At 42.6% G+C, this 26,202-nt stretch overlaps 2 protein-coding genes across 5 annotated transcripts; both read left to right on the forward strand.

Moving 5' to 3' along the window:
* Positions 1 to 928: 928 nt before the first annotated feature.
* Positions 929 to 19,561, forward strand: LOC124008494 (endonuclease domain-containing 1 protein-like). Of its 4 annotated transcripts, none has more exons than XM_046319807.1 (4): positions 929 to 1,192; positions 8,934 to 9,109; positions 17,019 to 17,278; positions 18,760 to 19,561. In XM_046319807.1, exons 3-4 carry the CDS (start codon positions 17,105 to 17,107, stop codon positions 19,420 to 19,422), a joined length of 837 nt encoding a protein of 278 aa, XP_046175763.1. In that variant the 5' UTR covers positions 929 to 1,192; positions 8,934 to 9,109; positions 17,019 to 17,104; the 3' UTR covers positions 19,423 to 19,561. The 4 variants fall into 4 exon arrangements, with proteins under 4 accessions (XP_046175763.1, XP_046175762.1, XP_046175761.1 ...); XM_046319806.1 differs by having other exon boundaries at positions 929 to 1,129; XM_046319805.1 differs by lacking the exons at positions 929 to 1,192; positions 8,934 to 9,109 and adding exons at positions 14,368 to 14,424; positions 14,777 to 14,903.
* On the forward strand, positions 4,016 to 8,030 carry LOC124008843. Its single transcript, XM_046320425.1, has 2 exons — positions 4,016 to 5,239; positions 5,273 to 8,030. The coding sequence occupies exons 1-2, from the start codon at positions 5,187 to 5,189 to the stop codon at positions 8,028 to 8,030; spliced, it is 2,811 nt and encodes a 936-aa protein (XP_046176381.1). The 5' UTR covers positions 4,016 to 5,186.
* Positions 19,562 to 26,202: the final 6,641 nt, after the last annotated feature.

Below are 26,202 nucleotides of genomic sequence, written 5' to 3' on the forward strand. Positions count from 1 at the left end.
CCTAGAGCCGTACCATCCTCTAAGGTCCTACCATCCTCTCAGGTCCTAGAGCCGTACCATCCTCTCAGGTCCTAGAGCCGTACCATCCTCTCAGGTCCTAGAGCCATACCACCCTCTCAGGTCCTAGAGCCGTACCACCCTCTCAGGTCCTAGAGCCGTACCATCCTCTCAGGTCCTAGAGCCGTACCACCCTCTCAGGTCCTAGAGCCGTACCATCCTCTAAGGTCCTAGAGCCGTACCACCCTCTCAGGTCCTAGAGCCGTACCATCCTCTCAGGTCCTAGAGCCGTACCACCCTCTCAGGTCCTAGAGCCGTACCATCCTCTCAGGTCCTAGAGCTGTACCATCCTCTCAGGTCCGAGAGCCGTACCATCCTCTCAGGTCCTAGAGCTGTACCATCCTCTCAGGTCCTAGAGCCGTACCATCCTCTCAGGTCCTAGAGCCGTACCATCCTCTCAGGTCCTAGAACCCGAGAAGGGACATGTAGAGAACTAAAAGAAGGAAGAAGTGGGTGTTTTGTTTGTTTTGATAATGTACTATTTTATGAGGGTGGATGGATTAATTTAGTATCACTTTAGTATCACATTTAGTATCACTATTATGTTTGGAGTTACAGTGGGGCAAAAAAGTAGTTATTTAATTTGCAAATAAATTCATTAAAAATCCTACAATGTGATTTTCTGGAGTGTTTCCCCCTCATTTTGTCTGTCATAGTTGAAGTGTACCTATGATGAAAATTACAGGCCTCTCTCATCGTTTTAAGTGGGAGAACTTGCACAATTAGTGACTGACTAAATACTTTTTTTTGCCCCACTGTATATATTTTATTGACTTTTTTTGTATCAAACCGTCCAGTTGGTGGCAGCAAAGCACCTTTTTGTGTGTAGTCCGCCATAAAACCCACAGAAGAAGAAGACACTTTCCGTTCATCGGATCGTTGTTTACATCAAACGGAGAGTTACAGAGGAAGTATCTTTTATAAAGTTGAATGAAATGGATTGTAATCTTATTGCTACATCTGTGAAGTTATAAGAAGAATGGAAAAGCGGATTGAAAACATTATACAGTTCTATCTCTGCAGTCTTCTACCTATGATGCCCGTAGTATTGGTTTGGTATCGGTAACTACCGGTACAATCAGCGGCCACTTGTCTGCATTTTCAATACTATTTTTACAATCGTATCTATTTTAAAGTAACTATCTCTTATATTCGTGCTTTGTTGTATGTTGTAAGACGTCTGTGAAGTTGTGAAATCGTGTGAAGGTGATGCAGGCTACAGTTCAGTAACTTTAACATGCTACTGGACAGTAGTTTATTTTCGGTTCCAGTGTTTAACACAGTTTTATTCAACATGTATCAGTCATGGATTAGCTAATACATGTATTATGTGATCTAGTTTAATGGTGTGATAATCGCGATATTTGACTTGCATTTCAATCTACACATGAATATGGTTCTGCAATGTTAGGTCGGCTATTCTGTTCTCTTGACATTCTGCAAGCATGAAGACTTTACACTAATGGAAGATGTGCATTGTGTTAATCATGAAGACTTTACACTAATGGAAGATGTGCATTGTGTTAATCATGAAGACTTTACACTAATGGAAGATGTGCATTGTGTTAATCATGAAGACTTTACACTAATGGAAGATGTGCATTGTGTTAATCATGAAGACTTTACACTAATGGAATATGTGCATTGTGTTAATCATGAAGACTTTACACTAATGGAAGATGTGCATTGTGTTAATCATGAAGACTTTACACTAATGGAAGATGTGCATTGTGTTAATCATGAAGACTTTACACTAATGGAAGATGTGCATTGTGTTAATCATGAAGACTTTACACTAATGGAAGATGTGCATTGTGTTAATCATGAAGACTTTACACTAATGGAAGATGTGCATTGTGTTAATCATGAAGACTTTACACTAATGGAAGATGTGCATTGTGTTAATCATGAAGACTTTACACTAATGGAAGATGTGCATTGTGTTAATCATGAAGACTTTACACTAATGGAAGATGTGCATTGTGTTAATCATGAAGACTTTACACTAATGGAAGATGTGCATTGTGTTAATCATGAAGACTTTACACTAATGGAAGATGTGCATTGTGTTAATCATGAAGACTTTACACTAATGGAAGATGTGCATTGTGTTAATCATGAAGACTTTACACTAATGGAAGATGTGCATTGTGTTAATCATGAAGACTTTACACTAATGGAAGATGTGCATTGTGTTAATCATGAAGACTTTACACTAATGGAAGATGTGCATTGTGTTAATCATGAAGACTTTACACTAATGGAAGATGTGCATTGTGTTAATCATGAAGACTTTACACTAATGGAAGATGTGCATTGTGTTAATCATGAAGACTTTACACTAATGGAATATGTGCATTGTGTTAATCATGAAGACTTTACACTAATGGAAGATGTGCATTGTGTTAATCATGAAGACTTTACACTAATGGAAGATGTGCATTGTGTTAATCATGAAGACTTTACACTAATGGAATATGTGCATTGTGTTAATCATGAAGACTTTACACTAATGGAAGATGTGCATTGTGTTAATCATGAAGACTTTACACTAATGGAAGATGTGCATTGTGTTAATCATGAAGACTTTACACTAATGGAAGATATGCATTGTGTTAATCATGAAGACTTTACACTAATGGAATATGTGCATTGTGTTAATCATGAAGACTTTACACTAATGGAAGATGTGCATTGTGTTAATCATGAAGACTTTACACTAATGGAAGATGTGCATTGTGTTAATCATGAAGACTTTACACTAATGGAAGATGTGCATTGTGTTAATCATGAAGACTTTACACTAATGGAAGATGTGCATTGTGTTAATCATGAAGACTTTACACTAATGGAAGATGTGCATTGTGTTAATCATGAAGACTTTACACTAATGGAAGATGTGCATTGTGTTAATCATGAAGACTTTACACTAATGGAATATGTGCATTGTGTTAATCATGAAGACTTTACACTAATGGAAGATGTGCATTGTGTTAATCATGAAGACTTTACACTAATGGAAGATGTGCATTGTGTTAATCATGAAGACTTTACACTAATGGAAGATGTGCATTGTGTTAATCATGAAGACTTTACACTAATGGAAGATGTGCATTGTGTTAATCATGAAGACTTTACACTAATGGAAGATGTGCATTGTGTTAATCATGAAGACTTTACACTAATGGAAGATGTGCATTGTGTTAATAATGAAGACTTTACACTAATGGAAGATATGCATTGTGTTAATCATGAAGACTTTACACTAATGGAAGATGTGCATTGTGTTAATCATGAAGACTTTACACTAATGGAAGATGTGCATTGTGTTAATCATGAAGACATTACACTAATGGAAGATGTGCATTGTGTTAATCATGAAGACTTTACACTAATGGAAGATGTGCATTGTGTTAATCATGAAGACTTTACACTAATGGAAGATGTGCATTGTGTTAATCATGAAGACTTTACACTAATGGAAGATGTGCATTGTGTTAATCATGAAGACTTTACACTAATGGAAGATGTGCATTGTGTTAATCATGAAGACTTTACACTAATGGAAGATGTGCATTGTGTTAATCATGAAGACTTTACACTAATGGAAGATGTGCATTGTGTTAATCATGAAGACTTTACACTAATGGAAGATGTGCATTGTGTTAATCATGAAGACTTTACACTAATGGAATATGTGCATTGTGTTAATCATGAAGACTTTACACTAATGGAAGATGTGCATTGTGTTAATCATGAAGACTTTACACTAATGGAAGATGTGCATTGTGTTAATCATGAAGACTTTACACTAATGGAATATGTGCATTGTGTTAATCATGAAGACTTTACACTAATGGAAGAATGCATTGTGTTAATCATGAAGACTTTACACTAATGGAAGATGTGCATTGTGTTAATCATGAAGACTTTACACTAATGGAAGATATGCATTGTGTTAATCATGAAGACTTTACACTAATGGAATATGTGCATTGTGTTAATCATGAAGACTTTACACTAATGGAAGATGTGCATTGTGTTAATCATGAAGACTTTACACTAATGGAAGATGTGCATTGTGTTAATCATGAAGACTTTACACTAATGGAAGATGTGCATTGTGTTAATCATGAAGACTTTACACTAATGGAAGATGTGCATTGTGTTAATCATGAAGACTTTACACTAATGGAAGATGTGCATTGTGTTAATCATGAAGACTTTACACTAATGGAAGATGTGCATTGTGTTAATCATGAAGACTTTACACTAATGGAATATGTGCATTGTGTTAATCATGAAGACTTTACACTAATGGAAGATGTGCATTGTGTTAATCATGAAGACTTTACACTAATGGAAGATGTGCATTGTGTTAATCATGAAGACTTTACACTAATGGAAGATGTGCATTGTGTTAATCATGAAGACTTTACACTAATGGAAGATGTGCATTGTGTTAATCATGAAGACTTTACACTAATGGAAGATGTGCATTGTGTTAATCATGAAGACTTTACACTAATGGAAGATGTGCATTGTGTTAATCATGAAGACTTTACACTAATGGAAGATGTGCATTGTGTTAATAATGAAGACTTTACACTAATGGAAGATGTGCATTGTGTTAATCATGAAGACATTACACTAATGGAAGATGTGCATTGTGTTAATCATGAAGACATTACACTAATGGAAGATGTGCATTGTGTTAATCATGAAGACATTACACTAATGGAAGATGTGCATTGTGTTAATCATGAAGACTTTACACTAATGGAAGATGTGCATTGTGTTAATCATACTATTTGTCCATGTATTGAATGATACACAACTTTCCATAACTGCAGTGTGGACTTTTTACAGATGAAACCCCTTCCATTATGACACTCCCTTCCTGTATCTGTCATAAAGGCCGATGCATTCTTTGTCCTTTAGTTACACAACTAAATCTAGTAGCTGTCACTTACCTTTAGTGCTGTAGGTCTGTAGCTGTCACTTACCTGTCATGTTGTAGGTCTGTAGCTGTCTCTTACCTGTCATGTTGTAGGTCTGTAGCTGTCACTTACCTGTCATGCTGTAGATCTGTAGCTGTCACTTACCTGTCATGCTGTAGATCTGCTCTCATGGTGCTGAGAATGCTTAGTACTGTAGCTGTCACTTACCTTTCATGCTGTAGGTCTGTAGCTGTCACTTACCTGTCATGCTGTAGGTCTGCTCTCATGGTGCTGAGAATGCTTAGTACTGTAGCTGTCACTTACCTTTCGTGCTGTAGATCTGCTGTCATGGTGCTGAGAATGCTTAGTACTGTAGCTGTCACTTACCTTTCGTGCTGTAGATCTGCTCTCATGGTGCTGAGAATGCTTAGTACTGTAGCTGTCACTTACCTTTCATGCTGTAGATCTGCTCTCATGGTGCTGAGAATGCTTAGTACTGTAGCTGTCAATTACCTTTCATGCTGTAGATCTGCTCTCATGGTGCTGAGAATGCTTAGTACTGTAGCTGTCACTTACCTGTCATGCTGTAGATCTGCTCTCATGGTGCTGAGAATGCTTAGTACTGTAGCTGTCACTTACCTTTCATGCTGTAGATCTGCTCTCATGGTGCTGAGAATGCTTAGTACTGTAGCTGTCACTTACCTGTCATGCTGTAGATCTGCTCTCATGGTGCTGAGAATGCTTAGTACTGTAGCTGTCACTTACCTTTCATGCTGTAGGTCTGCTCTCATGGTGCTGAGAATGCTTAGTACTGTAGCTGTCAATTACCTGTCGTGCTGTAGGTCTGCTCTCATGGTGCTGAGAATGCTTAGTACTGTAGCTGTCACTTACCTGTCATGCTGTAGATCTGCTCTCATGGTGCTGAGAATGCTTAGTACTGTAGCTGTCACTTACCTGTCATGCTGTAGGTCTGTAGCTGTCACTTACCTGTCATGCTGTAGGTCTGTAGCTGTCACTTACCTGTCATGCTGTAGGTCTGTAGCTGTCACTTACCTGTCATGCTGTAGGTCTGTAGCTGTCACTTACCTGTCATGCAGTAGGTCTGTAGCTGTCACTTACCTGTCATGCTGTAGGTCTGTAGCTGTCACTTACCTGTCATGCTGTAGGTCTGTAGCTGTCACTTACCTGTCATGCTGTAGGTCTGTAGCTGTCACTTACCTGTCATGCTGTAGGTCTGTAGCTGTCACTTACCTGTCATGCTGTAGGTCTGTAGCTGTCACTTACCTGTCATGCTGTAGGTCTGTAGCTGTCACTTACCTGTCATGCAGTAGGTCTGTAGCTGTCACTTACCTGTCATGCTGTAGGTCTGTAGCTGTCACTTACCTGTCATGCTGTAGGTCTGTAGCTGTCACTTACCTGTCATGCTGTAGGTCTGTAGCTGTCACTTACCTGTCATGCTGTAGGTCTGTAGCTGTCACTTACCTGTCATGCTGTAGGTCTGTAGCTGTCACTTACCTGTCATGCTGTAGGTCTGTAGCTGTCACTTACCTGTCATGCTGTAGGTCTGTAGCTGTCACTTACCTGTCATGCTGTAGGTCTGTAGCTGTCACTTACCTTTCATGCTGTAGGTCTGTAGCTGTCACTTACCTTTCATGCTGTAGGTCTGCTCTCATGGTGCTGAGAATGCTTAGTACTGTACCTGTCACTTACCTTTCATGCTGTAGGTCTGCTCTCATGGTGCTGAGAATGCTTAGTACTGTACCTGTCACTTACCTTTCATGCTGTAGGTCTGCTCTCATGGTGCTGAGAATGCTTAGTACTGTACCTGTCACTTACCTTTCATGCTGTAGGTCTGCTCTCATGGTGCTGAGAATGCTTAGTACTGTACCTGTCACTTACCTTTCATGCTGTAGGTCTGCTCTCATGGTGCTGAGAATGCTTAGTACTGTACCTGTCACTTACCTTTCATGCTGTAGGTCTGCTCTCATGGTGCTGAGAATGCTTAGTACTGTACCTGTCACTTACCTTTCATGCTGTAGGTCTGCTCTCATGGTGCTGAGAATGCTTAGTACTGTACCTGTCACTTACCTGTCATGCTGTAGGTCTGTAGCTGTCACTTACCTGTCATGCAGTAGGTCTGTAGCTGTCACTTACCTGTCATGCTGTAGGTCTGTAGCTGTCACTTACCTGTCATGCTGTAGGTCTGTAGCTGTCACTTACCTGTCATGCTGTAGGTCTGTAGCTGTCACTTACCTGTCATGCTGTAGGTCTGTAGCTGTCACTTACCTGTCATGCTGTAGGTCTGTAGCTGTCACTTACCTGTCATGCTGTAGGTCTGTAGCTGTCACTTACCTGTCATGCTGTAGGTCTGTAGCTGTCACTTACCTGTCATGCTGTAGGTCTGTAGCTGTCACTTACCTGTCATGCTGTAGGTCTGTAGCTGTCACTTACCTTTCATGCTGTAGGTCTGTAGCTGTCACTTACCTTTCATGCTGTAGGTCTGCTCTCATGGTGCTGAGAATGCTTAGTACTGTACCTGTCACTTACCTTTCATGCTGTAGGTCTGCTCTCATGGTGCTGAGAATGCTTAGTACTGTACCTGTCACTTACCTTTCATGCTGTAGGTCTGCTCTCATGGTGCTGAGAATGCTTAGTACTGTACCTGTCACTTACCTTTCATGCTGTAGGTCTGCTCTCATGGTGCTGAGAATGCTTAGTACTGTACCTGTCACTTACCTTTCATGCTGTAGGTCTGCTCTCATGGTGCTGAGAATGCTTAGTACTGTACCTGTCACTTACCTTTCATGCTGTAGGTCTGCTCTCATGGTGCTGAGAATGCTTAGTACTGTACCTGTCACTTACCTTTCATGCTGTAGGTCTGCTCTCATGGTGCTGAGAATGCTTAGTACTGTACCTGTCACTTACCTTTCATGCTGTAGGTCTGCTCTCATGGTGCTGAGAATGCTTAGTACTGTACCTGTCACTTACCTGTCATGCTGTAGGTCTGTAGCTGTTTTACCTGTCATGCAGTAGGTCTGTAGCTGTCACTTACCTGTCATGCTGTAGGTCTGTAGCTGTCACTTACCTGTCATGCTGTAGGTCTGTAGCTGTCACTTACCTGTCATGCTGTAGGTCTGTAGCTGTCACTTACCTGTCATGCTGTAGGTCTGTAGCTGTCACTTACCTGTCATGCTGTAGGTCTGTAGCTGTCACTTACCTGTCATGCTGTAGGTCTGTAGCTGTCACTTACCTGTCATGCTGTAGGTCTGTAGCTGTCACTTACCTGTCATGCTGTAGGTCTGTAGCTGTCACTTACCTGTCATGCTGTAGGTCTGCTCTCATGGTGCTGAGAATGCTTAGTACTGTACCTGTCACTACCTTTCATGCTGTAGGTCTGCTCTCATGGTGCTGAGAATGCTTAGTACTGTACCTGTCACTTACCTTTCATGCCAGGTCTGCTCTCATGGTGCTGAGAATGCTTAGTACTGTACCTGTCACTTACCTTTCATGCTGTAGGTCTGCTCTCATGGTTCTGAGAATGCTTAGTACTGTACCTGTCACTTACCTGTCATGCTGTAGGTCTGTAGCTGTCACTTACCTGTCATGCTGTAGGTCTGTAGCTGTCACTTACCTGTCATGCTGTAGGTCTGTAGCTGTCACTTACCTGTCATGCTGTAGGTCTGCTCTCATGGTGCTGAGAATGCTTAGTACTGTACCTGTCACTTACCTTTCATGCTGTAGGTCTGCTCTCATGGTGCTGAGAATGCTTAGTACTGTACCTGTCACTTACCTTTCATGCTGTAGGTCTGCTCTCATGGTGCTGAGAATGCTTAGTACTGTACCTGTCACTTACCTTTCATGCTGTAGGTCTGCTCTCATGGTTCTGAGAATGCTTAGTACTGTAGCTGTCACTTATGTTTTCTCTGTATGTATTAGGTATGAACCCTTGGACAAACCGGTACCTCCTGCCTCATGTTCGGCCCCTGTCCCTGATGATCTACCCCAGGCCCTCTTGTATCCACCCCAGTCTTCTGAACTTGCCCCAGTGGGGTGAAGACCAGAAGAGGGTGATGTCCTTCCTGTCTCCAAGTTCTGCCTCAGGATGTGATGGGGTGAGTTTTTACATAATACATGAGCAGCTTAGAAATGGTCATTTAATATTTTATTCTCTCATGATGTATCAATGTCTCAGGATGCCACTGGGTAAATATTATCTAACTGATTAACTTTTCTGTGATGACATGTCTGGTAAAAGGTCAAGACTGGACAAGGAGGGGTAAACTCCTCTCAGAAGGAACTGTCTGGTATAATTAGAGGTCAAGACTGGACAAGGAGGGTTGGATAAACTCCTCTCTATGAAGATGAGTCCTGTCTGGTATAATTAGTGGTCCAGACTGGACAAGGAGGGTTGGATAAACTCCTCTCTATGAAGATGAGTCCTGTCTGGTATAATTAGTGGTCAAGACTGGACAAGGAGGGTTGGATAAACTCCTCTCTATGAAGATGAGTCCTGTCTGGTATAATTAGTGGTCCAGACTGGACAAGGAGGGTTGGATAAACTCCTCTATGAAGATGAGTCCTGTCTGGTATAATTAGTGGTCAAGACTGGACAAGGAGGGTTGGATAAACTCCTCTCTATGAAGATGAGTCCTGTCTGGTATAATTAGTGGTCAAGACTGGACAAGGAGGGTTGGATAAACTCCTCTCTATGAAGATGAGTCCTGTCTGGTATAATTAGTGATCAAGACTGGACAAGGAGGGTTGAATAAACTCCTCTCTATGAAGATGAGTCCTGTCTGGTATAATTAGAGGTCAAGACTGGACAAGGAGGGTTGGATAAACTCCTCTCTATGAAGATGAGTCCTGTCTGGTATAATTAGTGGTCCAGACTGGACAAGGAGGGTTGGATAAACTCCTCTCTATGAAGATGAGTCCTGTCTGGTATAATTAGTGATCAAGACTGGACAAGGAGGGTTGGATAAACTCCTTTCTATGAAGATGAGTCCTGTCTGGTATAATTAGAGGTCAAGACTGGACAAGGAGGGTTGGATAAACTCCTCTCTATGAAGATGAGTCCTGTCTGGTATAATTAGTGGTCAAGACTGGACAAGGAGGGTTGGATAAACTCCTCTCTATGAAGATGAGTCCTGTCTGGTATAATTAGTGGTCCAGACTGGACAAGGAGGGTTGGATAAACTCTATGAAGATGAGTCCTGTCTGGTATAATTAGTGGTCAAGACTGGACAAGGAGGGTTGGATAAACTCCTCTCTATGAAGATGAGTCCTGTCTGGTATAATTAGTGATCAAGACTGGACAAGGAGGGTTGGATAAACTCCTCTCTATGAAGATGAGTCCTGTCTGGTATAATTAGTGGTCAAGACTGGACAAGGAGGGTTGGATAAACTCCTCTCTATGAAGATGAGTCCTGTCTGGTATAATTAGTGGTCCAGACTGGACAAGGAGGGTTGGATAAACTCCTCTGTATGTGGAACAGGTGTAACTATTTATCAGGTGTAACAATCAAACCTCCCTATTGGCTGTGTGTTCCACATTCTAAAGTAGAACCATCATTTTACTTGCTGAAATATTGTCCAGAAATGACCTCATTGGACAGAAATGGGAACTCCTCCCCACACGCATGTTGAACAAATATAATATTTCTCTGAAATAAAGTATTTCTGTAGTTTCATGAAATAAGAAAGTGATTCATAGTGTCCTTTGTCTGGGGTGATGTGAGTTTCCTTCAACAATCAGTCTTCCAGATAGATGACACAGGTGTAAAACTCCTTAGTAATAAAATGTAATTGCAGACAGAGATTCACATCAAGAATACCTCAGTAGTCTACAGTAAAGATCTGTGTGGTGAAACAGGAGACAACGCTCTTTATACTAGGTGGTGTGGACAACCTATGTCAAATGCATACGTCAATCATACCTTAACATTGTTGCATTGGATTAGATACAAGGTGTCTAAGATAAGAAAAGCATGTCTAGACTGTGGTTTCTCACTCTGCTATAAGCCATCAACCACACCTGTGTGGTCTCAGGCGCTTTGCTGCTTTCGGAACATTTTGGCCTTGAGGCTGAGTGACTATCAGCAGGTGCAGGCAGTTCTCAGCCTGAGAACTAAAGCAGTACATCTTCATTACCCAGTACTTTTACATTGTTGCTCATTGCAAGCATACAAAGGTTATCACATATACAGTGGGGCAAAAAATAATTTAGTCAGCCACCAATTGTGCAAGATCTCCCACTTAAAAAGATGAGAGGCCTGTAATTTTCATCATAGGTACACTTCAACTATGACAGACAAAAGTAGAAAAAAAATCCAGAAAATCACATTGTAAAATTTTTAATGAATGTATTTGCAAATTATGGTGGAAAATAAGTATTTGGTCACCTACAAAAAAGCAAGATTTCTGGCTCTCACAGACCTGTAACTTCTTCTTTAAGAGGCTTCTCTGTCCTAAACTCGTTACCTGTATTAATGGCACCTGTTTGAACTTGTTATCAGTATAAAAGACACCTGTCCACAACCTCAAACAGGCACACTCCAAACTCCACTATGGTCAAGACCAAAGAGCTGTCAATGGACACCAGAAATAGAATTGTAGACCTGCACCAGGCTGGGAAGACTGAATCTGCAATAGGTAAGCAGCTTGGTTTGAGGAAATCAACTGTGGGAGCAATTATTAAGAAATGGAAGACATACGCTGATAATCTCCCTCAATCTGGGGCTCCACGCAAGATCTCACCCAGTGGGGTCAAAATGATCACAAGAACGGTGAGCAAAAATCCCAGAACCACACGGGGGGACCTAGTGAATGACCTGCAGAGAGCTGGGACCAAAGTAACAAAGCCTACCATCAGTAACACACTACGCCGCCAGGGACTCAAATCCTGCAGTGCCAGACGTACTGTGAAGCATGGAGGTGGAAACATCATGCTTTGGGGCTGTTTTTCTGCAAAGGGACCAGGACGACTGATCCATGTAAAGGAAAGAATGAATATATATACAGTAATCATGGCATTGGTGTAGCCCCTCCCCCGACCCCCAGGGTAACCCCCAACAATAGTATTTCATACAAGCCCAACATTTAAGGCAACATTTGATGTGAACAATTAGCAAATAAACTTCCACACCTTTACAGGAAGTAGAACTGTGTGACCTGCTGTTTAACATTTGTATGTAGGTGAATAAGTTAAATGTTTTACTGAAGCGAAGCAGTCATTTTAAATATTATATTATTATTATAATATACATTCTATTTCCATGATTCCAAAAGTTCACCCAAGTGTTTTGATTTAAATCGCAATTGCAACATTTGGTTAAAATAAGGCCTAGTAATTTTGCCTGTGTCGTGGCAGTGTGGAAATGATCTGAAATTATTGCAGGAAATTATTTTAGGTTTAATTGAACAGAATAAACCAATCAGAATGGAGAAAGACCCATTGAAATAATTCAGCATGTATATGTTGTCACCGTAGGATCACTCACTACTCATAAAGAAAACGTGCAACTTTTACTAATCAAAAACATAAAATACCTATGTCCTAGGAACATATTTACTGTGTAATGGTAGCTCAGATATGTAATTTACATAAAAATATGATTAATCTAACATTAATAATATTTTCATAATAAACTAAAGTCTAAAAGTGTTAGTCTGTTCCCCAGTCTCCTCTACTCTTACTGAGAAAAGGCCTCAACTGAAGAATCAACAGCTGCTGAGTCTGAGGTGTTAACCAGCCCAGTGCTGCTCTGACCACAGTGTTGGTAGGAAACACATTTTCTAACTCTACTCTACTCTACTCTACTCTACCTCTACCTCTACATACACAGCCTTGTGTCTGATCTCACTGTGACCTACTTCAGTTACTGGAAATAAACTCAGCATTGGTCAGACCACAGAATAAACCAACACAAATACACCGCTCGGGCGGCAGGGTAGCCTAGTGGTTAGAGTGGAGGGGCGGCAGGGTAGCCTAGTGGTTAGAGTGGAGGGGCGGCAGGGTAGCCTAGTGGTTAGAGTGGAGGGGCGGCAGGGTAGCCTAGTGGTTAGAGGGAGGGGCGGCAGGGTAGCCTAGTGGTTAGAGTGGAGGGGCGGCAGGGTAGCCTAGTGGTTAGAGTGGAGGGGCGGCAGGGTAGCCTAGTGGTTAGAGTGGAGGGGCGGCAGGGTAGCCTAGTGGTTAGAGTGGAGGGGCGGCAGGGTAGCCTAGTGGTTAGTGGAGGGGCGGAGGGTAGCCGAGTGGAGGGGGGCAGGGTAGCCTAGTGGTTAGAGTGGAGGGGCGGCAGGGTAGCCTAGTGGTTAGAGTGGAGGGGCGGCAGGGTAGCCTAGTGGTTAGAGTGGAGGGGCGGCAGGGTAGCCTAGTGGTTAGAGTGGAGGGGCGGCAGGGTAGCCTAGTGGTTAGAGTGGAGGGGCGGCAGGGTAGCCTAGTGGTTAGAGTGGAGGGGGGCAGGGGCCTAGTGGTTAGAGTGGAGGGGCGGCAGGGTAGCCTAGTGGTTAGAGTGGAGGGCGGCAGGGTAGCCTAGTGGTTAGAGTGGAGGGTAGGGGCGGCAGGGTAGCCTAGTGGTTAGAGTGGAGGGGCGGCAGGGTAGCCTAGTGGTTAGAGTGGAGGGGCGGCAGGGTAGCCTAGTGGTTAGAGTGGAGGGGCGGCAGGGTAGCCTAGTGGTTAGAGTGGAGGGGCGGCAGGGTAGCCTAGTGGTTAGAGCGTTGGACTAGTAACCGAAAGGTTGCAAGTTCAAATCCCCGAACAGGCAGTTAACCCACTAGGCCGTCATTGAAAATAAGAATTTGTTCTGTACTGACTTGCCTATTTAAATAAAGGTTAAAAAAAATAAACAACATTTAATTAGTACACATCTTCCTCCATTTCATTCAGATGGACACATCTTCCTCCATTTCATTCAGTTGGACACATCTTCCTCCATTTCATTCAGTAGGACACATCTTCCTCCATTTCATTCAGTAGGACACATCTTCCTTCATTTCATTCAGTTGGACACATCTTCCTCCATTTCATTCAGTTGGCCACATCTTCCTCCATTTCATTCAGTTGGACACATCTTCCTCCATTTCATTCAGTTGGACACATCTTCCTCCATTTCATTCAGATGGACACATCTTCCTCCATTTCATTCAGATGGACACATCTTCCTCCATTTCATTCAGATGGACACATCTTCCTCCATTTCATTCAGATGGACACATATCTGTATCACCTCTTGGTACTGCAACTGCACCGCCCACAACTGCAGGGCTCTCCAGAGGGTGGTGAGGTCTGCACAACGCATCACCGGGGGCAAACTACCTGCCCTCCTGGACACCTACAGCACCCAATGTCACAGGAAGGCCATAAAGATCATCAAGGACAACAACCACCCGAGCCACTGCCTGTTCACTCCGCTATCATCCAGAAGGCGAGGTCAGTACATGTGCATCAAAGCTGGGACTGAGTGATTGGGAAAACAGCTTCTGTTTTTCAAGGCCATCAGACTGTTAAACAGCCATCACTAGCATAGAGAGGCAGCTGCCCACATAAAGACTTGAAATCATTGGCCACTTTAATAAATGGATCACTAGTCACTTTATTAATGCCACTTTAAGAATGTTTACATATCTTGCATTATTAATCTAATATGTATATACTGTATTCTGTCACACCCTGATCTGTTTTACCTGTCCTTGTGATAGTCTCCACCCCCTCCAGGTGTCGCCCATCTTTCTCATTATCCCCTGTGTATTTATACCTGTGTTCTCTGTTTGTCTGTTGCCAGGTCAACCAGATATATTTTTTTCTACTTCTCAGTCTTTTTCCCCCCTCCTGGTTTTGACCCTTTCCTGTCCTGACTCTGAGCCCGCCTGCCTGACCACTCTGCCTTCCCTGAGCCTGCCTGCCGTCAGGTACCGTTGCCCCACCTCTGGTTTACTGACCCCTGCCTGCCTTGTCCTGTCTATTGCCTTCATACCTGATAGTATAGTATAGATAGTATAGTATAGATAGTATAGTATACTATCTATTGCATCTTAGCTGCTGTGACACTGCTCCTCCATATATATATATATATATATATATATATATATATATATATATATATATATAGTGTAGAATACACTATCTATTCTATACTATATATTGCATCTTTGCTGCTGTGATACTGCTCCTCCATATATATATATACTGTATTCTACACTATCTATTCTATACTATATATTGCATCTTAGCTGCTGTGACACTGCTCCTCCATATATATATATATATATTTACTGTATTCTACACTATCTATTCTATACTATATATTGCATCTTAGCTACTGTGACACTGCTCATCCATATTTACATTCTTATTCCATTCCTTTACTAGATGTGTGTGTATTAGGTATTTGTTGTGGAATTGATATAATATATATTACCTGTTAGATATTACTGCACTGTCAGAACTAGAAGCACAAGCATTTCTCTACACGCGCAATAACATCTGCTAACATGTGTATCTGACCAATACAATTTGATTGGATTTGTAATGTAGAGTCATGGCCAAAGGTTTTGAGAATGACACAAATATTAATTTCCACAAAGTTTGCTGCTTCAGTGTCTTTAGATATTATTGTCAGATGTTACTATGGAATACTGAAGTATAATTACAAGCATTTCATAAGTGTCAAAGGCTTTTATTGACAATTACATGAAGTTGATGCAAAGAGACAATATTTGCAGTGTTGACCCTTCTTTTTCAAGACCTCAAGACCTGATCCCGCAGCTTAATCAATTTTAAGAGACGGTCCTGGTGCTTGCTGGACTTTCTTGGGCACCCTGAAGCCTTCTTCACAACAATTGAACCGCTTTCCTTGAAGTTCTTGATTATCCGATAAATGGTTGATTTAGGTGCAATCTTACTGGCAGCGATATCCTTGCCTGTGAAGCCCTTTTTGTGCAAAGCAATGATGACGGCACGTGTTTCCTTGCAGGTAACCATGGTTGACAGAGGAAGAACAATGATTTCAAGCACCACCTTCCTTTTGAAGCTTCCAGTCTGTTATTCTAACTCAATCAGCATGACAGAGTGATCTCCAGCCTTGTCCTCGTCAACACTCACACCTGTGTTAACGAGAGAATCACTGACATGTCAGCTGGTCCTTTTGTGGCAGGGCTGAAATGCAGTGTAAATGTTTTTGGGGGGATTCAGTTCATTTGCATGGCAAAGAGGGACTTTGCAATTAATTGCAATTCATCTGATCACTCTTCATAACATTCTGGAGTACAAATTGCCATCATAAAAACTGAGGTAGCAAATTAATATTTGTGTCATTCTCAAATCTTTTGGCCACAACTATGTGAGGCCTTTGAGACATCATACTAAATATGTTGACTTGCTGGTCAAGGGAAATGCAAGGTTACTTATTTGAGTTGCTGATTCAGAGTCGCTAAGCCTTGTGGGATATTAATGAATGTGAACTCAGCAACCGTAATTCCAGAACAGTCCCACTGTTGTAATAGTGTGATGTGTATCTTCTGACAGACTCTATGCTGAGTAAAGTCATGTTTTTATCCTAAAACGTTTTTCTACCAGAACCAAAGTGTGGATGCAGTCACTATTTAGAGCAGTCTCATCTCATTAACCCAGAACTATAATCTTGTGTGATTAAGTTTTGGGTCCATATGTGTTAGAAACTACAGTAGGTGTTATTTGTTACAGCAGTTTCCATTGAAACGAACAGAGGAGTTTATGCAAATCAACCCTTTCTGTCTTGACATCTGAAGGAGGAGTCTCTGAAAACCTATTTAAATCAGTCTGTCCTGACTCAGCTCAACAGTCTCCAGTCTACCAACTGGTCTCTGTAATAACTATTTAAATCAGTCTGTCCTGACTCAGCTCAACAGTCTCCAGCCTACCAACTGGTCTCTGTAACTTCATCTTTGTCTCTGTGGTGTACAGTCTTCAGGTGATGATGGGGGTATTGAATCATCTCTCTACTCTCCTCCTCCTCTCTCTCCTTCCTCCTGCTCTCTCTCATGTAGTGGTTAAGTTCAGTGATGTTCCACAGTGCCAGAAGTTCTTCCTGGAGGGGACAACTCCAAATCTCCCAGGTATTTTGGTTGATGGGATGGTCCAGAACCAGAACCGCTACAAGCCGATCTGCCAGTTGTTCAACACAATCTACATGTTTGCAACTCTCTACGACACGACCAACAGGATCCCTGTGTTCTCAGCCTACACCTTCTCTGGTCCTCCTACAGACCGCAGACCAAAACCTGAACCCTGGATGATCGAACCCCAGGTAGGACCAATGTTTTTTCATATAACATGACATGATTTGTTTACTGCAGTTGAAGTTTACAGAAGTTTACATACACTTAGGTTGGAGTCATTAAAACTCATTTTTCAACCACTCCACACATTTCTTGTTAACAAACTGTTGTTTAGGACATCTACTTTGTGTATGACACAAGTATTTTTCCAACAATTGTTTACAGACAGATTATTTCACTTTTATAATTCATTGTATCACCCAGTGGGTCAGAAGTTTACATACACTAAGTTGGCTGTGCCTTTAAACATCTTGGAAAATTCCAGAAAATGATGTCACGGCTTTATACGCTTCTGATAGGCTAATTGACATCATTTGAGTCAATTGGAGGTGTACCTGTGGATGTATTTCAAGGCCTAACTTCAGCCTCTTCACATGACATCATGGGAAAATCTAAAGAAATCAGCCAAGACCTCAGAAACAAAATTGTAGACCTCCAAGTCTGGTTCATCCTTGGGAGCAATTTCCAAACGCCTGAACAATCCCAGAACAACAGCAAAGAACCTTGTGAAGATGCTGGAGGAAACAGGTACAAAAGTATCTATATCCACAGTGAAACGAGTCCTATATCGACATAACCTGAAAGGCTGCTCAGCAAGGAAGAAGCCACTGCTCCAAAACCACCATAAAAAAGCCAGACCACGGTTTGCAACTGCACATGGGGACAAAGATCGTACTTTTTGGAGAAATGTCCTCTGGTCTGATGGGGGTGCTTTGCTGCAGGAGGGACTGGTGTACTTCATAAAATAGATGGCATAATGAGGAAGGAAAATTATGTGGATATATTGAAGCAACATCTCAAGACATCTGTCAGGAAGTTAGAGCTTGGTCACAAATGGATCAAAATGGCTTAAGGGGACAACAAAGTCAAGGTATTTGAGTGACCATCACAAAAACTGGCAGAACTGATAAAGCGTGGGCGAGCAAGGAGGACTACAAACCTGGCTAAGTTACACCAGCTCTGTCAGGAGGAATGGGCCGAAATGCACCCAACTTATTGTGGGAAGCTTGTGGAAGGCTACCTGAAATGTTTGACCCAAGTTAAACAATTTAAAGGCAATGCTACCAAATACTAATTGAGTGTATGTAAACGTGCATGTCAAAGCTGAAATAAATCATTCTCTCTACTATTATTCTGACATTTCACATTTTTTAAATAAAGTGGTGATCCTAACTGACCTAAGACAGGGAATTTTTACTCAGATTAAATGTCAGGAATTGTTAAAAACTGAGTTTAAATGTATTTGGCTAAGGTGTATGTAAACTTCCGACTTCAACTGTATATCACGGACAGTTATGTTACAGAATATAAAACTACCACTATGGAGGGTGTAGAGACTTGATTGATTGTCTTGATTTTGAACCCCCCCCACCCCCCACCCCACCCCAGAAAAGAGGGTTTATTGTACAGAAGGGTTGTGAATGAATGGATGTATGATTGTTTCCTGCAGCTCAACAGGGAAAACAACGGCCCTGAAATGCAGAACAGTGGTAGAGATATTGAATACAAACACCAGGCTGGGAACTACGACTATATTAACTCAACACAAAATAAAGGGGTGAACAGAGGTCATCTCTTCCCAAATTCACATGCTCATGACCTTGACACTCAGAAGTCCACCTTTACCCTGACCAACATCGTTCCCCAGGACATCACCTTCAACGATGGCAGCTGGAAGGAAATGGAGAGAAATGTCAGAGGAACTCTTGTGAATAACTGTAAGGATGCTAACGACCAGATAAAAGCCTATGTGGTGACTGGAGCAGTGACCAGTAAGAGCAACACACTGAACGACCGAGTGAACATCCCAGATCTCCTGTGGACAGCCTACTGCTGTTTGGACAAGAAGAACAAGTGGATGGCGGAAGCACACTGGGGGAGGAACAAGAATGAAGACCAGGGGAAAACACTGAACCCAGAAACCTTGGGAGCACTCGAAAAGAAGTTGAGCGAATTTCACCAAGGTGGCCGTGTCCAGGTGTTCCCAAAGGATTGTCCAAGAGGTCCTAAACCGACCACTCCCTCTAACCAACCCAGTTGGAAGAATTCTCTTAAAATAATTTCTTCCAAAGTCAGGAATCTTTACAATTCCATGATGAATAGAATTGGATGATCAAGGTACAGATGCTCAGACTATATCAACAAATGATCAACTAAACTCTGTTGAAATTATGTTGATATGCAACCACTTGTTATGGTTAAAGTAATGATTATAAGGGTTATAGTGGTTATAGTGGTAATCAGGGTTATAGTGGTTATAGGGGTTATAGTGGTAATCAGGGTTATAGTGGTAATAGGGGTTATAGTGGTAATAAGGGTTATAGTGGTAATAGGGGTTATAGTGGTAATAAGGGTTATAGTGGTAATAGGGGTTATAGTGGTAATAAGGGTTATAGTGGTAATAGGGGTTATAGTGGTAATAAGGGTTATAGTGGTTATAGTGGTAATAAGGGTTATAGTGGTTATAGTGGTAATCAGGGTTATAGTGGTAATCAGGGTTATAGTGGTTATAGTGGTAATCAGGGTTATAGTGGTAATCAGGGTTATAGTGGTAATAAGGGTTATAGTGGTAATAAGGGTTATAGTGGTAATAGGGGTTATAGTGGTAATAAGGGTTATAGTGGTAATAAGGGTTATAGTGGTAATAGGGGTTATAGTGGTAATAAGGGTTATAGTGGTAATAAGGGTTATAGTGGTTATAGGGGTTATAGTGGTAATAAGGGTTATAGTGGTTATAGTGGTTATAGTGGTTATAGGGGTTATAGTGGTTATAGTGGTTATAGTGGTAATCAGGGTTATAGTGGTAATAGGGGTTATAGTGGTAATAAGGGTTATAGTGGTAATAGGGGTTATAGTGGTAATAAGGGTTATAGTGGTAATAGGGGTTATAGTGGTAATAAGGGTTATAGTGGTAATAAGGGTTATAGTGGTAATAGGGGTTATAGTGGTAATAAGGGTTATAGTGGTAATAAGGGTTATAGTGGTAATAAGGGTTATAGTGGTAATAGGGGTTATAGTGGTAATAAGGGTTATAGTGGTAATAGGGGTTATAGTGGTAATAAGGGTTATAGTGGTAATAGGGGTTATAGTGGTAATAAGGGTTATAGTGGTAATAGGGGTTATAGTGGTAATAAGGGTTATAGTGGTAATAAGGGTTATAGTGGTAATAGGGGTTATAGTGGTAATAAGGGTTATAGTGGTAATAAGGGTTATAGTGGTAATAAGGGTTATAGTGGTAATAGGGGTTATAGTGGTAATAAGGGTTATAGTGGTAATAAGGGTTATAGTGGTAATAAGGGTTATAGTGGTTATAAGGGTTATAGTGGTAATAAGGGTTATAGTGGTAATAAGGGTTATAGTGGTAATAAGGGTTATAGTGGTAATAAGGGTTATAGTGGTAATAAGGGTTATAGTGGTTATAAGGGTTATAAGGGCTATAGTGGTTATAAGGGTTATAGTGGTTATAAGGGTTATAGTGGTTATAAGGGTTATAGTGGTTATAAGGGTTATAGTGGTTATAAGGGTTATAGTGGTAATAAGGGTTATAAGGGTTACATTTACATTTACATTTAAGTCATTTAGCAGACGCTCTTATCCAGAGCGACTTACAAATTGGTGCATTCACCTTATGACATCCAGTGGGACAGTCACTTAACAATAGTGCATCTAAAACTTAGGGGGGGTGGGGTGAGAGGGATTACTTAACCTATCCTAGGTATTCCTTAAAGAGGTGGGGTTTCAGGTGTCTCCGGAAGGTGGTGATTGACTCCGCTGTCCTGGCGTCGTGAGGGAGTTTGTTCCACCATTGGGGGGCCAGGGCAGCGAACAGTTTTGACTGGGCTGAGCGGGAGCTGTACTTCCTCAGTGGTAGGGAGGCGAGCAGGCCAGAGGTGGATGAACGCAGTGCCCTTGTTTGGGTGTAGGGCCTGATCAGAGCCTGGAGGTACTGAGGTGCCGTTCCCCTCACAGCTCCGTAGGCAAGCACCATGGTCTTGTAGCGGATGCGAGCTTCAACTGGAAGCCAGTGGAGAGAACGGAGGAGCGGGGTGACGTGAGAGAACTTGGGAAGGTTGAACACCAGACGGGCTGCGGCGTTCTGGATGAGTTGAAGGGGTTTAATGGCACAGGCAGGGAGCCCAGCCAACAGCGAGTTGCAGTAATCCAGACGGGAGATGACAAGTGCCTGGATTAGGACCTGCGCCGCTTCCTGTGTGAGGCAGGGTCGTACTCTGCGGATGTTGTAGAGCATGAACCTACAGGAACGGGCCACCGCCTTGATGTTAGTTGAGAACGACAGGGTGTTGTCCAGGATCACGCCAAGGTTCTTGGCGCTCTGGGAGGAGGACACAATGGAGTTGTCAACCGTGATGGCGAGATCATGGAACGGGCAGTCCTTCCCCGGGAGGAAGAGCAGCTCCGTCTTGCCGAGGTTCAGCTTGAGGTGGTGATCCGTCATCCACACTGATATGTCTGCCAGACATGCAGAGATGCGATTCGCCACCTGGTCATCAGAAGGGGGAAAGGAGAAGATTAATTGTGTGTCGTCTGCATAGCAATGATAGGAGAGACCATGTGAGGTTATGACAGAGCCAAGTGACTTGGTGTATAGCGAGAATAGGAGAGGGCCAAGAACAGAGCCCTGGGGGACACCAGTGGTGAGAGCGCGTGGTGAGGAGACAGATTCTCGCCACGCCACCTGGTAGGAGCGACCTGTCAGGTAGGACGCAATCCAAGCGTGGGCCGCGCCGGAGATGCCCAACTCGGAGAGGGTGGAGAGGAGGATCTGATGGTTCACAGTATCGAAGGCAGCCGATAGATCTAGAAGGATGAGAGCAGAGGAGAGAGAGTTAGCTTTAGCAGTGCGGAGCGCCTCCGTGATACAGAGGAGAGCAGTCTCAGTTGAATGACTAGTCTTGAAACCTGACTGATTTGGATCAAGAAGGTCATTCAGAGAGAGATAGCGGGAGAGCTGGCCAAGGACAGCACGTTCAAGAGTTTTGGAGAGAAAAGAAAGAAGGGATACTGGTCTGTAATTGTTGACATCGGAGGGATCGAGTGTAGGTTTTTTCAGAAGGGGTGCAACTCTCGCTCTCTTGAAGACGGAAGGGACGTAGCCAACGGTCAGGGATGAGTTGATGAGCGAGGTGAGGTAAGGGAGAAGGTCTCCGGAAATGGTCTGGAGAAGAGAGGAGGGGATAGGGTCAAGCGGGCAGGTTGTTGGGCGGCCGGCCGTCACAAGACGCGAGATTTCATCTGGAGAGAGAGGGGAGAAAGAGGTCAGAGCACAGGGTAGGGCAGTGTGAGCAGAACCAGCAGTGTCGTTTGACTTAGCAAACGAGGATCGGATGTCGTCGACCTTCTTTTCAAAATGGTTGACGAAGTCATCTGCAGAGAGGGAGGAGGGGGGAGGGGGCGGAGGATTCAGGAGGGAGGAGAAGGTGGCAAAGAGCTTCCTAGGGTTAGAGGCAGCAGCTTGGAATTTAGCGTGGTAGAAAGTGGCTTTAGCAGCAGAGACAGAGGAGGAAAATGTAGAGAGGAGGGAGTGAAAGGATGCCAGGTCCGCAGGGAGGCGAGTTTTCCTCCATTTCCGCTCGGCTGCCCGGAGCCCTGTTCTGTGAGCTCGCAATGAGTCATCGAGCCACGGAGCGGGAGGGAGGACCGAGCCGGCCTGGAGGATAGGGGACATAGAGAGTCAAGGGATGCAGAGAGGGAGGAGAGGAGGGTTGAGGAGGCAGAATCAGGAGATAGGTGGGAGAAGGTTTGAGCGGAGGGAAGAGATGATAGGATGGAAGAGGAGAGAGTAGCGGGGGAGAGAGAGCGAAGGTTGGGACGGCGCGATACCATCCGAGTAGGGGCAGTGTGGGAGGTGTTGGATGAGAGCGAGAGGGAAAAGGATACAAGGCAGTGGTCGGAGACTTGGAGGGGAGTTGCAATGAGGTTAGTGGAAGAACAGCATCTAGTAAAGATGAGGTCGAGCGTATTGCCTGCCTTGTGAGTAGGGGGGAAGGTGAGAGGGTGAGGTCAAAAGAGGAGAGGAGTGGAAAGAAGGAGGCAGAGAGGAAAGAGTCAAAGGTAGACGTGGGGAGGTTAAAGTCGCCCAGAACTGTGAGAGGTGAGCCGTCCTCAGGAAAGGAGCTTATCAAGGCATCAAGCTCATTGATGAACTCTCCGAGGGAACCTGGAGGGCGATAAATGATAAGGATGTTAAGCTTGAAAGGGCTAGTAACTGTGACAGCATGGAATTCAAAGGAGGCGATAGACAGATGGGTAAGGGGAGAAAGAGAGAATGACCACTTGGGAGAGATGAGGATCCCGGTGCCACCACCCCGCTGACCAGACGCTCTCGGGGTGTGCGAGAACACGTGGGCGGACGAAGAGAGAGCAGTAGGAGTAGCAGTGTTGTCTGTGGTGATCCATGTTTCCGTCAGGGCCAAGAAGTCGAGGGACTGGAGGGAGGCATGGGCTGAGATGAACTCTGCCTTGTTGACCGCAGATTGGCAGTTCCAGAGGCTACCGGAGACCTGGAACTCCACGTGGGTCGTGCGCGCTGGGACCACCAGAGTAGGGTGGCCGCGGCCACGCGGTGAGGAGCGTTTGTATGGTCTGTGCAGAGAGGAGAGAACAGGGATAAACCGACACATAGTTGACAGGCTACAGAAGAGGCTACGCTAATGCAAAGGAGATTGGAATGACAAGTGGACTACACGTCTCGAATGTTCAGAAAGTTAAGCTACGTAGCAAGAATCTTATTGACTAAAATGATTAAAATGATACAGTACTGCTGAAGTAGGCTAGCTGGCAGTGGCTGCGTTGTTGACACTACACTAATCAAGTCGTTCCGTTGTGTAATAGTTTCTGCAGTGTTGCTATTCGGGGGCTAGCAGGCTAGCTAGCAGTGTTGTTTACGTTACGTTGCGTTAAAAGAACGACAATAGATGGCTAGCGAACCTAGAAAATCGCTCTAGACTACACAATTATCTTTGATACAAAGACGGCTATGTAGCTAGCTAAGTAGCTAGCTACGATCAAACAAATCAAACCGTTGTACTGTAATGAAAATGAAGTGAAAATGTGATACAACCTGTGAATGCGACCGGGTAGTTGAGTTCTATACAGAAGACGTTGGCTAGCGTTGGCTAGCTGTTGGCTAGCTAGCAGAGTCACCTACGTTAAGGACGACAAATAGCTGGCTAGCTAACCTCGGTAAATTAAGATAACCACTCTAAGACTACACACTCTAAACCTAAACAACACAATTATCTTGGATACGATGATACGAAGACAGCAAAGACAGCTATGTAGCTAGCTAACACTAAACTAATCAAGTCGTTCAGTTGAGTGTAACAGTTTCTCCAGTGCAGCTAATCAGTGGACGTTAGCTAGCTGGCTAGTGAAGACTACGTTAGGACGGCGAAATACGATAATTACGCAATTATCTTTGATACAAAGACGGCTATGTAGCTAGCTGAGAAGAAATTGCTAAGATAAGACAAATCAAACCGTTGTGATATAATGAAATATAATGAAAAAGTTATACTACCCGTTGGAGCGACGTGCAGATGCGACCACTCGCTCCAACCGGAACCGGGTTATGGTGGTTATAGTGGTAATAAGGGTTATAGTGGTAATAAGGGTTAAAGTTGTTATAAGGGTTATAGTTGTTGTGGTTATAAGGGTTATAATGGTAATATTCATTATAGTGATTATAAGGGTTATAGTGGTTATAATGGTAATATTCGTTATAGTGATTATAAGGGTTATAAGGGGTATAGTGGTAATAAGAGTTCTAGTGGTTATAAGGGTTATAGTGGTAATAATTGTTATAGTGGTTATAGTGGTAATAATTGTTATAGTGGTTATAAGGGTTATAGTGGTTATAAGGGTTATAGTGGTAATAAGGGAAATACCGGTAATGAGGGTTATAGTGGTAATAAGGGTTATAGTGGTAATAAGGGTTATAGTGGTAATACGGGTTATAGTGGTAATAAGAGTTATAGTGGTAATAGTGGTAATAAGGGTTATGGTGGTAATAATTGTTATAAGGGTTATAGTGGTAATAATTGTTATAGTGGTAATAAGGGTTATAGTGGTAATAAGGGAAATACCGGTAATGAGGGTTATAATGGTAATGAGGGTTATAAGGATTATTATGGTTATATGGTAATGAGAATTATAAAGCTAATGAGGGTTATAATGGTAATAGTGGTTATAATGGTCCCCAACCCTCTGATAAGTGTATTTACCCAATTCTTCTATATCTATATATCTATAGTGTCTTCTCTTCCCTCTGCCCATCTCTTCTATGTCTATATATCTATAGTCTCTTCTCTTCCCTCTCTGTCCATTTCTTCTATGTCTATATATCTAGTCTCTTCTCTTCCCTCTCTACCCATCTCTTCTATGTCTATATATATCTATAGTCTATACTCTTCCATCTCTGCCCATCTCATCTATGTCTATATATCTATAGTCTCTTCTCTTCCCTCTCTGCCCATCTCTTCTATGTCTATATATCTATAGTCTCTTCTCTTCCCTCTCTGTCCATCTCTTCTATGTCTATATATCTAGTCTCTTCTCTTCCCTCTCTTCTATGTCTATATATATCTATAGTCTATACTCTTCCCTCTCTGCCCATCTCTTCTATGTCTATATATATCTATAGTCTATACTCTTCCCTCTCTGTCCATCTCTTCTATGTCTACATATATCTATAGTCTATACTCTTCTCTGTTTATATCAACTATAAAAAGTATGTAAGGGGACAGAATTCTATTTTAATAAATAAAATACAGTTTAATTCCTTGATGTGCTGCCATTACTCTTGTTAATGTTAATAATGAGGTTTACAGCAGGGTTGAGGTCAATTCCATTTCAATTCCAGTCAGTTCTAGAA

This window comes from Oncorhynchus gorbuscha, linkage group LG21 (assembly GCF_021184085.1).
Source record: "Oncorhynchus gorbuscha isolate QuinsamMale2020 ecotype Even-year linkage group LG21, OgorEven_v1.0, whole genome shotgun sequence".
Lineage (NCBI taxonomy): Eukaryota > Metazoa > Chordata > Actinopteri > Salmoniformes > Salmonidae > Oncorhynchus > Oncorhynchus gorbuscha.

Bases quoted from the DNA above. Each gene is read 5' to 3' on its own strand.
- LOC124008843 (XM_046320425.1), top strand. From the start codon at position 5,187: ATGGTGCTGAGAATGCTTAGTACTGTAGCTGTCACTTACCTTTCATGC. The intron at 5,240-5,272 runs GTCTGTAGCTGT...GTCATGCTGTAG, and splicing joins ACTTACCTTTCATGCTGTAG to GTCTGCTCTCATGGTGCTGA.
- LOC124008494 (XM_046319804.1), top strand. From the start codon at position 16,946: ATGATGGGGGTATTGAATCATCTCTCTACTCTCCTCCTCCTCTCTCTC. The intron at 17,279-18,759 runs GTAGGACCAATG...TGTTTCCTGCAG, and splicing joins CCTGGATGATCGAACCCCAG to CTCAACAGGGAAAACAACGG.